A 14,127-nucleotide genomic window follows, 5' to 3' on the forward strand; every position below is an offset into this window, starting at 1 on the left:
CACTCTTATTTGGGACTAAAATATACTTACTGCAAGAGCCGTTTGCATAGGTGGTAAAGAAGATGGTGTTTTCTGACCCCCTACAAAGAGGCAAAGACAGAAAAGACACAGTTCAAGACTGCTGTCAACTGCAGTCACGAGCTCCAGGCAAGTCTACTAATGACACACTCTATCCGCAGGCGCCAGCTGAGACAGCTTTTGGGGATGCTGCATGCCAGACTCTCGCAGCCTCGCTGGTCAAGGTTCTCGCAGCCTCGCTGGTCAAGGTTCCCCCCAGCCCGGCCCCAGGACTTTCCCCAGTCCACTACTTCTTCACGTGGACTCTTTCAGCGGGTCAGACTGGCCTACTTACTCTGTCCAAATCTGCCTCTTGCGTTTGCTGTTCCTGTTTCTGGCTTAAAATGCTTTTCTCTCTCATGTAACCAAATCTTACCCTCACAATCTTTAGGCTCCAGCTTCAAATTTAGCTCTTCTCTTTTTTTTTTTTTTTTATTAAATTTTTTTTTCTTAATGTTTATTTATTTTTGAGAAAGAGAGAAAGAGCATGAGCAGGGGAGGGGCAGAGAGAGAGAGAAGGGGACAGAGGATCAAAGCAGGCCCCACGCAGACAGCAGAGAGACTGATGCAGGCCAAACCCATGACCCACAACCCATAACTGTGAGATAATGACCCGAGCCAAAACCAAGAGTCAGATGCCCAAATGACTGAGGCACACACGCGCCCCCAAATCTAGCTCTTCTATGAAAATTTTCCTGGCACTCCAACTGGAAAGCTTCTTTGCTGCAAAATTCTGGAGCAGTGATTCTCAACTGGGGGCAATTTTGCTCCCCCGGGTCATTTCCAGTGGTCACAACTGGGGGATGGGCAGTTGTTGCCAGTATCTAGTGGGCAGAGGCCAGAGATGCTGCTAAACACCCTGCGATGCAGAGGTCAGCTCCCCCACAACAAAGAACTGTCTGGTTCCAAACGCCATTAGCACCAAAGTTGAGAAACCTCGTTTCAGGGCACTGTGCTACTCTGCGCCAACCACTCGGCATTCCTTTGTCTCCTATTTAATTATCTTAATCCACCAGTTTATGTCTTCTCTCTCCTATTACATTATCGCATTCTTAGGACAGGTGTGAAGTTCTGTGCTCTGTTGTTTCCCCTCAGAACCAAGTTCCATGCTTTGCATGTGCTAAGTAACTTAGTTCTTTCATCTCAAATAGACAGCAAGGTCAGAGGTTGAATTATTTAAATTCGAACTTGGAAAGGGAATTTTCAGGAAAGCTGATTCAGACCCTGATGGTACTTCTAGATCAGCACCAGCGGAAGGTGTCAATTCAGACCCTGAAGGTACTTATCAACCAGCACCAGCAGAAGGTGCTGGGTCTGAGCACGTTCCTTTGGCACTGCAGGCTATCAATTCCTAGAAATCAAACATCTAAAAGGTGAGGTAACAGTGGCCAGCAGACCAGTTATCCTATATTTAGACACTAATCAGAAAAACGAGTTACAAAAATAAAAAATATTATACAGAATACAAAATACCTTTCAAAAATAAATTTTTACCTTTAAAAAATTTTTAAGTAATCTCTCCACCCCATGTGGGGCTCAAACCCATAACATGGAGATCAAGAGTCACATGCTGGACCAATAGAGCCAGCCAGGCACCCCTTAACTTTCACTTTTAAAGATGAGTTTTCTGTTTGTTTCTTTGAACTCTGGAGGTATAACTGACAACACTTAAAGTGCACACTGTGGTGATTTGATATACATATGTAAAGGTGAGTTTATGGTTTCTTTTTTTTTTATTTTTTTATTTATTTTTGGGACAGAGAGAGACAGAGCATGAACGGGGGAGGGGCAGAGAGAGAGGGAGACACAGAATCAGAAACAGGCTCCAGGCTCCAAGCCATCAGCCCAGAGCCTGACGCGGGGCTCGAACTCACGGACCGCGAGATCGTGACCTGGCTGAAGTCGGACGCTTAACCGACTGCGTCACCCAGGCGCCCCATATGGTTTCTTTTTTTTTTTTTAATGCTTATTTCTTTTGAGAGGGAGAGAGGGAGGGAGGCAGGAGGGAGAGCTAGAGAGCAAGAGCGAGAGCGAGAGAGAGAGAGAGAGAGAGAGAGAGAGAATCCCAAGCAGGCTCCATGCTCAGCCTGGAGGCCAATGTGGGAGCTGGAGTGTGAGATCATGACCTGAGCCTCAATCAGTAGTTGGATGCTCAACTGACTGAGCCACCTTGGAGCTCCCATAAAAGTGAGTGTTAATGACCAAAATTACTAGAGTCTTACTATAGTAACACCCTATGTACTTTAGGTCCATCAAGAGTGAAGCAATCTGTTAACTTAGTTACTTTAAAAGTGACTTCCTTCCAGGGGTACCTGGGTGTCTCAGTCGGCTGAGGTGACTCAGCAGAGAGCCTGCTTGGGGTTTTCTCTCTCTCCCTCTGTCTCTGCCCCTCCCCTACTCACTCTGTCTCTCTCAAAATAAATAAACTTTAATAAATAAATAAATAGATAAATAAAAGTTAGTTCTTTCATGATAAGACCACATAAGGCACAAACACAGTTCACTGAAACACACACAGTGAATGGGGTGCCCGGGGGGCTCTGTCAGTTCAGGGTCTATTGATTTCTGTTCGGGTCATAATCTCACAGTTCATGAAATCGAGCCTTGCATTGGGCTTTGTGCTGACAGTGTAGAGCTGGCTTGGGATTCTCTCTCTCCCTCACCTGCACACGCGTGCTCTCTCTCAAAAATAAATGAATAAAAAAAAAAAAAAAAAAACAGAACAAATGTAGATGTGGCATGTGTCCCTTGGTGGTGCTGTAAAAACCTCATGTAACCAGTGTTTCCTGGGAAAAGGCCATTTTATTCAAGCAATATTTTTTAATACTTTAATTTCAGTAGACATATTTAGCAATGTCTCTATTACACATTTCCCTGACTCCCTAAGTCGAGGACATTAAATATGAAAGTCTTCCTTGGACTATGGGTCATCTTCACGAACATCAACCGCAGGAAACTGTAACACAGTGTTCCCATTAGAAGTCACTGAGGTACGTGTGCTCTCTTGACCTGGCACCAAATAATCACATCCTGTTACAGCTTCTGTTTCTCTTGCTTTGACAGTCCCCCCACCTCCATGCAGCTCTCAGGCAGGGGATTCTCAGGCTGGGTGTGCTTGCTCTTGGTGTTCACACACCCCACCTCTGGCACCAATCTGCTATCCACAGGGAAGCTACATTAATAAGTTTGTTGAAATTAGTCAAAGAGAAGGAAGAAAGAGGTTCTAAACAGGGGAGTGAGCCTAATCAGAATTTGGGAGGTATGAAGGTTTTTAACACAATTCTTGCTCAACTATCTCCCAAACTCCCCCAGTAAATCTCCTTTCACAAAAGCCAGAGGTTAAGCCGCTGACCAGCCAGTTAGGACAAAGGTGATCTGCTCCTGAGTAAGAACTCCTCCACTGCATCATCTGGCTTTTTTTTTTTTTTTAATGTTTGTTTATTTTGGAGGGAGAGAGACAGAGTGCAAGCAGGGGAGGGGCAGAGAGAGAGGGAGGGAGACACATAATCCGAAGCAGCTCCAGGCTCTGAGCTGTCAGCACAGAGATCATGACCTGAGCAGAAGTCAGATGCTTAAGCAACTGAGCCACCCAGGCACTTTTTTTTTTTTTTTGAGAGAGAGAGAGAATGAATGAATATGAGTGGGGGAGGGGCAGAGAGAGAGAGAGGGACAGAGAATCTGAAGCTGGCTCTTGTGTGCCAGCAGCAGCGAGCCTGATACAGGGCTTGAACTCATGTCAGATGCTCAGCTGAGCCACCCAGGGGCTCCTCCTCCACTGCATCATCTTAAGCAGGCACTGGGTGGGGGTGGGGGCCCAGCAAGAGAAGTGAAGGATTTCTGGTGCACGGACAGTGTGACTCTGATGGCCTGGAAGCTCTCTGGGCTTTCTTCCTGAGTCCGTGCTACATTCCACACGACTGAAATGGAGCTCTAGATGAGGGAATATAAATCTGGGCACAGGGAAGTACGTAAGTCCTCAACTCAAAGCTGTATTTTATACTTTCCAACTGATGTCACCATTAATGGAGACTAAACCTTTGCAGGCAGCAGCAACTCAGTCACGTGCCTTGTTTTACACTTTATATTCTAACATTTAGTGAGACTAAGTATTCTTCCCCAGCAGAATTAGAGGCTCCTCCAGGTCAAGATCTGGGTCATACCCCTTCTCTTGTATCCCTTAGGGCACCCTGAAGAGTACTTGGCACATGGTAAGTGCTCAATATTTACTCATGTGACTTTTGGCAGCCCTGTCAGGAAAGGTTTAGGGCTCTGCACAGATGGAGTCTTCTGTTACTCACCATTTGGCCAAACACACTGCTTTGTGGATTTCTTCCCATTTTCCCCCAAAATCCTTGGACACCCACAGGCCATTCTGAAAGATTATAAATGACTTATCAGAATTCCAGCTTTGTCTTGTGCAGCTGCTTATATGACCCTTAATAATTTATATCCAATCATTCAGGACAGTAAAAACACACACTGAAGCTCCATCCATAAGCTGTCTGCGCTATACACATGGTTTATGGTGGCCGTGTCAGGGTTTGGGAAGTTCAGAATGACAAGTGCTTGTGGAGTGCCCAGTACATGCCAGGCACTGTACCACATGTGCACAGGAGACACAAAGACAAATAAGATACGCTCCCTGCTCTCAAGGAGTTCACAGTTTAACAAGGGGTGCAGATATGAAGTTTGACACAACGTGGGGGCGCAGATACGAAGTTTGATACAATGTGGTAAGTTACAGAAACACGGTCTCTGGGGTGAGAGTAGGGAGGGGAGGGGCAATGAATGAGAGATGGTTTGTGAAGACAGCTGAACTAATATTAAATAATGAACAGTGTAACCAAAAGAAGGAAAATGGGAAGATGGGATGTTATTGCACAAATATATCCCAGTACTAGTCAAGGCGAGTCAACATCGCAGGGTGGGCAGGGAGCTAAAAGCCTTCAGACACGGATGGAGCACAAATTCCAAGATGAGGAAAGAAGGGACTAATGCTTGGAAGAAAGGTGTGGGTCAGCTCACAGAGGGCCCTCAGTTTTACTTTTTTAAAGGTGGAGTACTTGGATGGCAATCGGAAAGGGGTGGATTTCTGTTCAGAAGCAGGAAAAGTAATGAAAAAGTAGTGTCACATTAGTTCATGAAGAGTTACTGAGGCCCTACACCACAGCTATGAGGAATAGGCTCCAGAATCTAGAAACTAGATTCAGTAGAACTGGATGATTTTTCCTGTAAGGCAGAGAGAGAGAGAGAGAGAGAGAGAGAGGGAGATCTTTAGCAGTATAGAGGGGCAGCAAGACAGGAATCTGAGCCTTAGGAGGAAGCCAGAAATATGGATTTGAGAGACTTATACATTAATGACAGTGGCAGTTAAAATGGTCAGCGTGGAAGAGATTGCTCACAGTGAAATGAGCGGTAGCGACTCAAGGGTAGGTTGACAGGAGTTTATGAAAGAGACCAGGAAGGAATGGTTAGAAGGTAGGAAAGAACCAAAGGAATGAAGTCCTAAAAGCCAAGCCAACTGAGTTCCCAGAAGGCAAGACTGGCCAGTATTTTCAAATGTAGCAGAGACTTAGTAAGATTAAGATGGACAATGTCAGCTATATCGACAACACAAGCCTACTGGGCCCAGACCCAAAGGAGGCGGGACAGAGATGTCCTGGTGCAGCTGAGATTAAATGAGGATGGTCTGGGCAGAATTTACCCCCAGTGTTCTCCCACTCTCATCCACCATTCTTCCTTCTGTAACTTTTCCTCCTCTGGTAGTTTTCACCTCCCAGCATTTCTAAGGTACCTAATTCTACTTAGAAATAGGTAAGGGTCTGATATCACCTGTTTCACTTTAGTAGATATTGGTCCATCTTATCCACACTGATTATTTTTACTTCCTACTTATCCTTAACTGGAAGAAATTTGAGGTATAAAAGCAGACCGTGGCTACCTCTTCCTGAGGATAGCATGTTTCAATAATCTCAAGACACTTGGTAATGGTGATGAGGTGGTCAAAGGGGGGGCTGGTGATTCTGTCCATCCCTCTGGGGGTCTCTCTGCTCCCTTGAAGGGCCTATAGCTCAAGCTGCTGGAGGCCAACTTCCTGGAATTGTTGCATTAAGATCTGAAGCCTACCCAGCAGGGCAGTTTCCTTCCTCTGGCCTCCTTTGGCTAAACCTAACTTTGACCTTCCTTGAATCTTCCAGCCTTCCCCCTGCTCACCAAAGGCCCAGAACACAGACTACTCTTCCAGTGCCCTTCACCCTCCCTGTGCCAGCCCAGCTTGTCCACATTGATGGTCCAGTTTCTGTCCCAGAATAGTCACCACAGCAATGGCTCTCAAATTTTAGTGTGCAGGCTCAGCCACGAAGGTTGTTAAAAATACTAGCCACCTCACAACCAAAAGTCACTGATGGACTCTATCTGGATTGGGGCCTAGGAACTGCATATTAAACCAGTCTCCCAGGGGTTTCTATCTGATGTTGCTGGACAGAAGAAATCAGAAATAAGATGAGAGAGAGCCATGTAAATGTAAAGTATAATTATGATTATCATAGTCTAGCAACTCAGACACTTTGGGCCCTAAAAATCCATGCTACAGAAGACTGGTCCTCTAGGAAAGGAAAAGTGACACATGTTCCCCAGGGATCTTTCAAAAGAGAGGTGGGAGGGTCAGGGAGGGACACAGGTTTCTGGGAACAGTAGAGGAATGTGCTAGGGGATGCAGAGATTTAAGACTCTGGATAGTTAATACATGAGTATCAAAGACAGAAATCAATATGCTTTATATACTGGGAACTAACAAAAAAAATCATAAAAATGTGGTTTGGCCATAGCAAAGGAGTAAGACCATCAGAAATTTGACAATTTATGCATGTCCCTTGCAGCATAAGAATGAATACATTAAACTGTTTTCTAGTTCGTTACTCTGATAGTACACATTTATTCACTTAAAAAAAACTGGAATGACAGCTAGATAGCATACTTATCTGGACTAGATAGCACATGAAAATCATGCCCTTTACCAAATAGGAAAAAGATGCAAAAAATACATAATTAATGTCTTAAGAAGTCACTAGAAAGCAGTCCAATATAAAGAGCATATCCTACCCTCTTGCACTGTTGGTGGGAATGCAAACTGGTGCAGCCACTCTGGAAAACAGTGTGGAGGTTCCTCAAAAAATTAAAAATAGACCTACCCTATGACCCAGCAGTAGCACTGCTAGGAATTTACCCAAGGGATACAGGGGTACTGATGCATAGGGGCACTTGTACCCCAATGTTTATAGCAGCACTCTCAACAATAGCCAAATTATGGAAAGAGCCTAAATGTCCATCAACTGATGAATGGATAAAGAAATTGTGGTTTATATACACAATGGAGTATTATGTGGCAATGAGAAAGAATGAAATATGGCCCTTTGTAGCAACGTGGATGGAACTGGAGAGTGTGATGCTAAGTGAAATAAGCTATACAGAGAAAGACAGATACCATATGTTTTCACTCTTATGTGGATCCTGAGAAACTTAACAGAAACCCATGGCGGAGGGGAAGGGGAAAAAAAACAAAACAAAAAAGAGGTTAGAGTGGGAGAGAGCCAAAGCATAAGAGACTCTTAAAAACTGAGAACAAACTGAGGGTTGATAGGGGGTGGGAGGGAGGGGACGGTAGGTGATGGGCATTGAAGAGGGCATCTTTTGGGATGACGACTGGGTGTTGTATGGAAACCAATTTGACAATAAATTTCATATATTAAAAAAAACAACAAAAAACTGAGAACAAACTGAGGGTTGATGGGGGGAGAGAGGGAGGGGAGGGTGGGTGATGAGTATTAAGGAGGGCACCTTTTGGGATGAGCACTGGGTGTTGTATGGAAACCAATTTGACAATAAATTTCATATATTGAGAAAAAGAAAAAAAAATTTCAAAAGGACATAATTGGAAAAAATAAAAATAAAAAAAATAAAGAGCATATCCTAGAGCACCCTTTTAAAACAGTATATTTTGAGCCTATAAAAATGCAAAAAAGCAAGACAAGTTCCTCAATTATACTTACTTCAGTGCTGAGGGCTAACAGGTAATCAGAATTCTGAGGGCTATACATCATCTGAGTCAGAGGGTGAAAAGGGAGATTGGTCTGAACAAAGTTCTTTGCAAAATCTGATGATCGAAAGATTCTTCCTCCATGACTTCCTCCAGACACCTCTGCTGTTAAAATCACCTGATCAGGAAGAAAAAAGTTCAGATACAGAATATAATACTATGAAAGCACAGGAAGTTCTTACACCATTTCCACCAGGTGTTAAGAAAATTTTCAAAAGTAAGAAGAGTCATAAAAACAGTAATATTAGTTTGTGCACTGCACTCTTCAACTATTAGTCTTGTAACAAATGTTATCCTGAGCTAGCGTGTCATAACTATGAACGTAGCCTGCTCAGTTTGGGATTAGCTAGTTGCCCAAAGACTAAAATGTTGTCTCATGGATTATACATTGTGATGCCAACAACCACTACATAATTATAAAGAGTTTGGCTGGATCTTGGAATAGGGACCAAAAAAAAAAACAAAAACAAAAACAAAAATCCTGTGTGCTGAATTCCGTTCTTTTATGAACAGCACTAAATTATGTTTAATTTTAAAAATACACTAACAGCAAACTAAATATACTGCTGTGTACAACCGGATCATTCCACGATTATCTGACAGCCTGCGTGTGGTACCAAGCACAACTTCGTATGTATCTGAATGAGTCTCACCTTTCCAGAATTCTCAGGACCAATAGCCATGCCAAACTCAGTCCGAATGAAGGTGTTATTGATGAGATTTGTAATATCCTTAAAGTTCTTTCCATAGTCCTCACTGAGAGGAAGAAAAACAAGACACATTAGAATGCGATGGTCAATGAGGACACTGCTGGGCTCCTGCCTGCCTTCCTTTCCCCCTTCCCACTGGCTTGGCTGAGGCGCTCATCCTCCCCTGAACAGCCTCATGGGGGCTGATTCCATCTCTAGCTCTGGTGGTGGGCCTGATTAGTCTGAAGGAAATCGCATTCCCTTACCAGTGATGGGATCAGAAATGGGGAGTGACCCAGGATGAGCCAATAAGACCAAAGAGGGGAATTTGGAGTCTTTTAGGAAACACATCTCTTTACACTTAAGATAGCCTCCTGACAAAACGATGTCTCCTTTTAGATCAGTGGTTCTCAATCAGTGTATTTTTGCCTCCCACCCCCATCCCTAGGTGCAAACGTTTGGTAACATCTTGAGACATTTATGATTATTAACAACTCAGGGGTGAGATGCTACTGGCATCTAGTAGGTAGAGGCCAAGGATTCTGCTGAACATCCTACAATGCACAGGACAGCTTCACAACGAGAAAAAATTATCTGGTCCCAAATGTCAGTAATGCAAAATTTGAGAAACCCAACACTGTAATATGTGAACACAAAGCAAAAAATTGCTACAGGCATTCTGGCACAACGAGAGTGTAGCTTGAAAAATAAGCCAACATACATGGAGAGAACTGCTGAGGGGATTCTGGAATTCCAGAGTCTGTGACATTGGACTGAATAACTTCTGTATTAGTTATGCGCCATTAATTCCCTTATTATTTAAGCTAGTTTGGGTTGAGATGTCTGCTAAATGTAGCCAAAGGCCTCCTAACTAATCTGTTAATGCACAGTACACATGATAAAGCTGTAAACTCAGCAGCAGGAGTCTTAAAGTCCTCCACTTCCAGAGGCTGCCGTCCCAGGTACCGGCCTCTAGTGCACGCAGCACACAAAACACAGCTAGGGAAAACAAACACACTTAATCTCATCTCTTGGGTTGTCAAAGCTTTCCCCCAAGGTTCATTCCAACAATGTCTTTGAGAGGTATTCAATTTCGTGTTTCGATTTTGAAAATTAAAAGCAAAAAAATCAGTAGCTCTCTACCTCTGACGGGTTTAATACTGTGTGCAGTTCTGATAAAACATGACATAGAATGTGAAATCTGCACATTCACTGAATCTAAATGCTCATCAGTGAAGACCACCATGTTTTGCAAGTCAACTGCCCGGTGATAAGTGCAACGTGCAGTGGTCTTCACCAACAGAATAGACGACTTAACAGATGGCACAATTTTGGTAGCAGCCTCAACAAATAATCACAGAACCACAGAACATGAGAGATACAAGGGACTGGGGACATTTTGTCCGACTACCCTCACAGATAAGGAGGTTCAACGGGAGGCAACTGTCAAAAGTCTATGAGTTAACTAGGGGCAATTCTAGTTAACTGAGAATTCTTTACAATTCTTGTAAAACTACAAGCAATTCTCTTAACTCTCAGCCCCATACTAGACCAACTTTTAATTACTTGTGAGTTTTTCTCTTACAACCTGCAGTCTTCCGCTACCTTGCCAGGGCTTGTGGCCTGGCAGTAAAGATGGACTCAGAGGAAGTTGAGAGCAGACAGGAAGGCAGTATTTGTGAGTGTTTGCATAGGTATGCAAAGCAAATTACACGTGACTTTAGGTTGTCTGAATAACTCTTCCCATTTCTTAACACACACACACACACACAGAAGATTCCTAAACAAACTGGGGGTTAGGCAGTGCCCAACCAATCCCTTTATTACCCTTTCCTTGGCTTTGGAGTACAGAAAGTGTTCTTATCTTCCAGACAGCAGGTCAAGGGATATGCACGGACAATTCATAGCTCTACAAGGTACATATCATCAATCGCTCAGACAACCATCTAAAGGAGTTTGTAGTTGCTTGCTTATCACCAGCTTACAAATCTCCCCTCCTTCATGACATCCCCAGGGAACCTCCACAAACCTGTTGGCAAGCCTGCTTGCTTTTTAAGAACTTGGCACAACAAAACATATCCCTCCCCTTCAGAAAGAGAAAGCAACAATGCACAAAACAAAAAATCATCTGTGACACGACCTTAGCCACTTAAAAAACAACTGGAGTACAATGGACTAGTATCAACCTGCTAGGATTTAGGTAGGGTTCTGCTAAGACCACATAAGGCCAAGGAATACATTTTAATATAACACTTTATTTTATTATTTTATTTTTTTTCTTGAGAGACAGTGTGCATGTAAGCGGGGAGGGGCAGAGAGAGAGGGAGAGGGAGAATCCCAAGCAGGCTCCATGCCCAGCGTGGATCCCGAGGCGGAGCTCGATTTCACAACGGACCATTAGATCACAGCCTGAACCAAAATCAAGAGGTGGACGCTTTAACCAACTGAGCCACCCAGGTGCCTCAAAACTTTATTTTAAAGTAATTTTATTTTCTATCAGCACATTTATCCACACACAACATGTATCATGAAAAGGAAAACAACGAAACATTTTGAAAAATAAATCCATTTTCAAATTCCACAGGATAATGAATAGCATTATAAACAGCAGTCAAATGATAAGTTAACAAAACCCTGTGAAACCACCTGCTTTAGGAACAAGTCTTTTGAACAAAAAATAACCAATTTCTTGTTGCCAAAAAGAAATGATCACTTATGCATGTATCTGTGCTGTAAACATATGCATAACAATATGCACGTGTTTACAGCTCAAGAAACCGTTAAAATAAAAATATTATTGGAATATAACCTAATAACCCCAAAGAACAAGAAAACTCTAGACATTAAAATAAATGAAAAAAAAAAAAAAGTAATCCTCACATGGAACTTCTAGTAAAAGCATGCAAATTCCTAGCAAGATGAAGGACTCAAAAGAGGGTTTTCCCAGAAGACTCATATATTGACACTCAACCCCAATGTCAACAGCCAAAAATTGCATCCTTGTTTTTGAACACTTTTCATTTACAATACATTGGAACTTGTAATACCAGGCATTTGAACTGCAGACATTTAATGAAATGGAACAGTATAAGAGTTCTACAATATCTCAGATAATCTTACATTTTAATTTTCTCAACAATCAAACAAGCATAGATATCCTTGTCTGCTTGGCTTTCAGCCTAACCATTTTTCTGTTTCTTTAGTTCATTTCTGCCATGATTAAGTTGCTATAAATTGCAACATAAAAGCAACAAAGATGACAATAAACTTAAAAAAAAATAACTACACTTTTGTCGTTTTCACTAATCAGGAAAGCTTACACACTAGATCCTGATTGTTCAGGGACTCCATAGGTGCAAATGTGACTACTCACTCAAATGTATTTGTAACCCTAAAATCAATACTCATGGCACTCTGGCAGTCATTTGCAGGCATGCACAGAGTGACGAACATCTGAGTAACCCAGCGTGCCCATTCCCAGCTGAGGTCCAACGGGGAGCTGCTCTGCCTTCTTGTTCCAGCTCTAATACTGCAAATAAGGGTCTTCTTCACAGTCTATTTATTTAGCACCACGCCTTCTGCATTTTTGCATTTTTTGTTGGTTATTCTGCTGTTTAAAATAGCCCCTTAGCACAGTGTTGAAGGGCTACCTAGTGTTCCTGCACACAAGAAGGCTTTGATGTGCCTCATGGAGAAAATAAAGGAGTTAGATAAGCGTCTTTTGAGCAGGATCTGGTTGTGAGCTCAACATTAATGAATCAAGATATATTAAATAATGTATCTTTCAACAGAAGCACACACAAAACAAGGTTACGTACTGACCAATTGACAAAAATGAATGTTGTGACCAGAGGTTTGCAGGAGCCTAAACCTTTCTTTCTTTCCCCTAGGAGCAAATGGTTCAGTATTCACTAATGCAGCGTTCAAGGAGACTTTGTAGAAAAATGAAAATCAGCTGTACTGAGATTTCCAGTTAAAAGACCAATAGGGAGAATGTAGCATACTAAAATGTGGCTACATAATTACAGACCTCAAATCATAGACCAGCCAGTAAAATGGGCAGAATGTGAATTTACATTAGGCTGAAAAAAAGACTTTTTACTTAACCCCGATTGTCTAATGCTAATTGTCTAATGTCTTTTAATTCTAATCTTTTTTTAATCCTTATGCAAAAAAGGATACAGGTTTTCTGTAGAAATTTTGAAAATATAAGTGGGAAAATAAAAAGGGTAAGATATTGTGGATAAGATCCCAGAACTTTTTTTTATGTTCATTTATTTACTTTGACAGAGAGCACGAGCAGGAGAGGGGCAGATAGAGATGGAGAGAGAGAATCCCAAGCAGGCTCCATGCTGTCAGAGCAGAGCCGGACATGGGGCTCAATCCCACCAATGGTGAGATCATGACCCAAGCCGAGTTTAAGAATCAGATGCTTAACCGACTGAGCCACCGAGGTGCCCCAAGTCCCAGAACTTTTCATCACAAGGAACATGAGGATGTATCCAGTGTCCTTATTTTGCTTTGGTTGACAAGGCAATGCAATAGGTATTTTCATGGGAATACTTCCTACGTGATGAAAACCACCTAGTTTCATGATTTTTATATGCCTTAAGTTTGTAAAAGTGAAGTTTTAGTAAAAATGCCATCATCATACATTTTAATAAACTTTTTATTTAAGGAAAAAGAACAGTAAAATATGTTTTATAATGGACTTTATGCTACCCTTGTAGCATATGCAGTCATTGTTAATAATCTACTACAGTGAAAACTGAACCAAGCATATCATTTAAAAGAATGTCATACAAGATGTCTTAGAGAAGCCAGCTTACTATACTTTAATATCTTGTATACCTTTAAGTTTACCTTTCAAGTAACATCCTCAAAAATTTATACTGACTATGGAATAAACTTTAATTTGAAATTTCTTAAGATGCCCTTACTAATTTCCAAAAGTTGAACAACTCTCAATAGGAAATAAAATAGCAGCAGTTTTGCGGTAATTAGGTACAGAATTTTGATGCACAATAATGCTTACATGTGTCTCACTAAGTTGATCTGACAATGAAAAGTTAGCCTCAAGAGGCCATAAAACAAAAGGGTGCAAAATATCTTTCAGTTGCCAAAAACCAAATTATGTTTACCACAGATCTAGTTTATTTCCTTTTTAACTTCACATTTGAAAAAGGCAAATGAACTTTACAACCTATTATATAAATTATTCCTTAACAGAGGGGCGCCTGGGTGGCGCAGTCGGTTAAGCATCCGACTTCAGCCAGGTCACGATCT

At 42.0% G+C, this 14,127-nt stretch overlaps 1 protein-coding gene across 3 annotated transcripts in view; it reads right to left on the reverse strand.

The window, feature by feature from the left end:
- Positions 1-14,127, reverse strand: part of SORT1 (sortilin 1) — a 68,123-nt gene that overhangs the window by 25,314 nt on the left and 28,682 nt on the right. For all 3 annotated transcript variants that reach the window (XM_023258962.2, XM_023258961.2, XM_045033251.1), the window contains exons 4-7: positions 8,806-8,908; positions 8,106-8,270; positions 4,356-4,429; positions 31-80 (exon numbers count right to left, since the gene is read on the reverse strand). In XM_023258962.2, coding sequence (XP_023114730.1) covers positions 31-80; positions 4,356-4,429; positions 8,106-8,270; positions 8,806-8,908 — 392 coding nt within the window. The remainder of the gene's footprint in view (positions 1-30; positions 81-4,355; positions 4,430-8,105; positions 8,271-8,805; positions 8,909-14,127) is intronic.

The sequence above is a fragment of the Felis catus genome, chromosome C1 (genome assembly GCF_018350175.1).
Source record: "Felis catus isolate Fca126 chromosome C1, F.catus_Fca126_mat1.0, whole genome shotgun sequence".
Classification (NCBI taxonomy): domain Eukaryota; kingdom Metazoa; phylum Chordata; class Mammalia; order Carnivora; family Felidae; genus Felis; species Felis catus.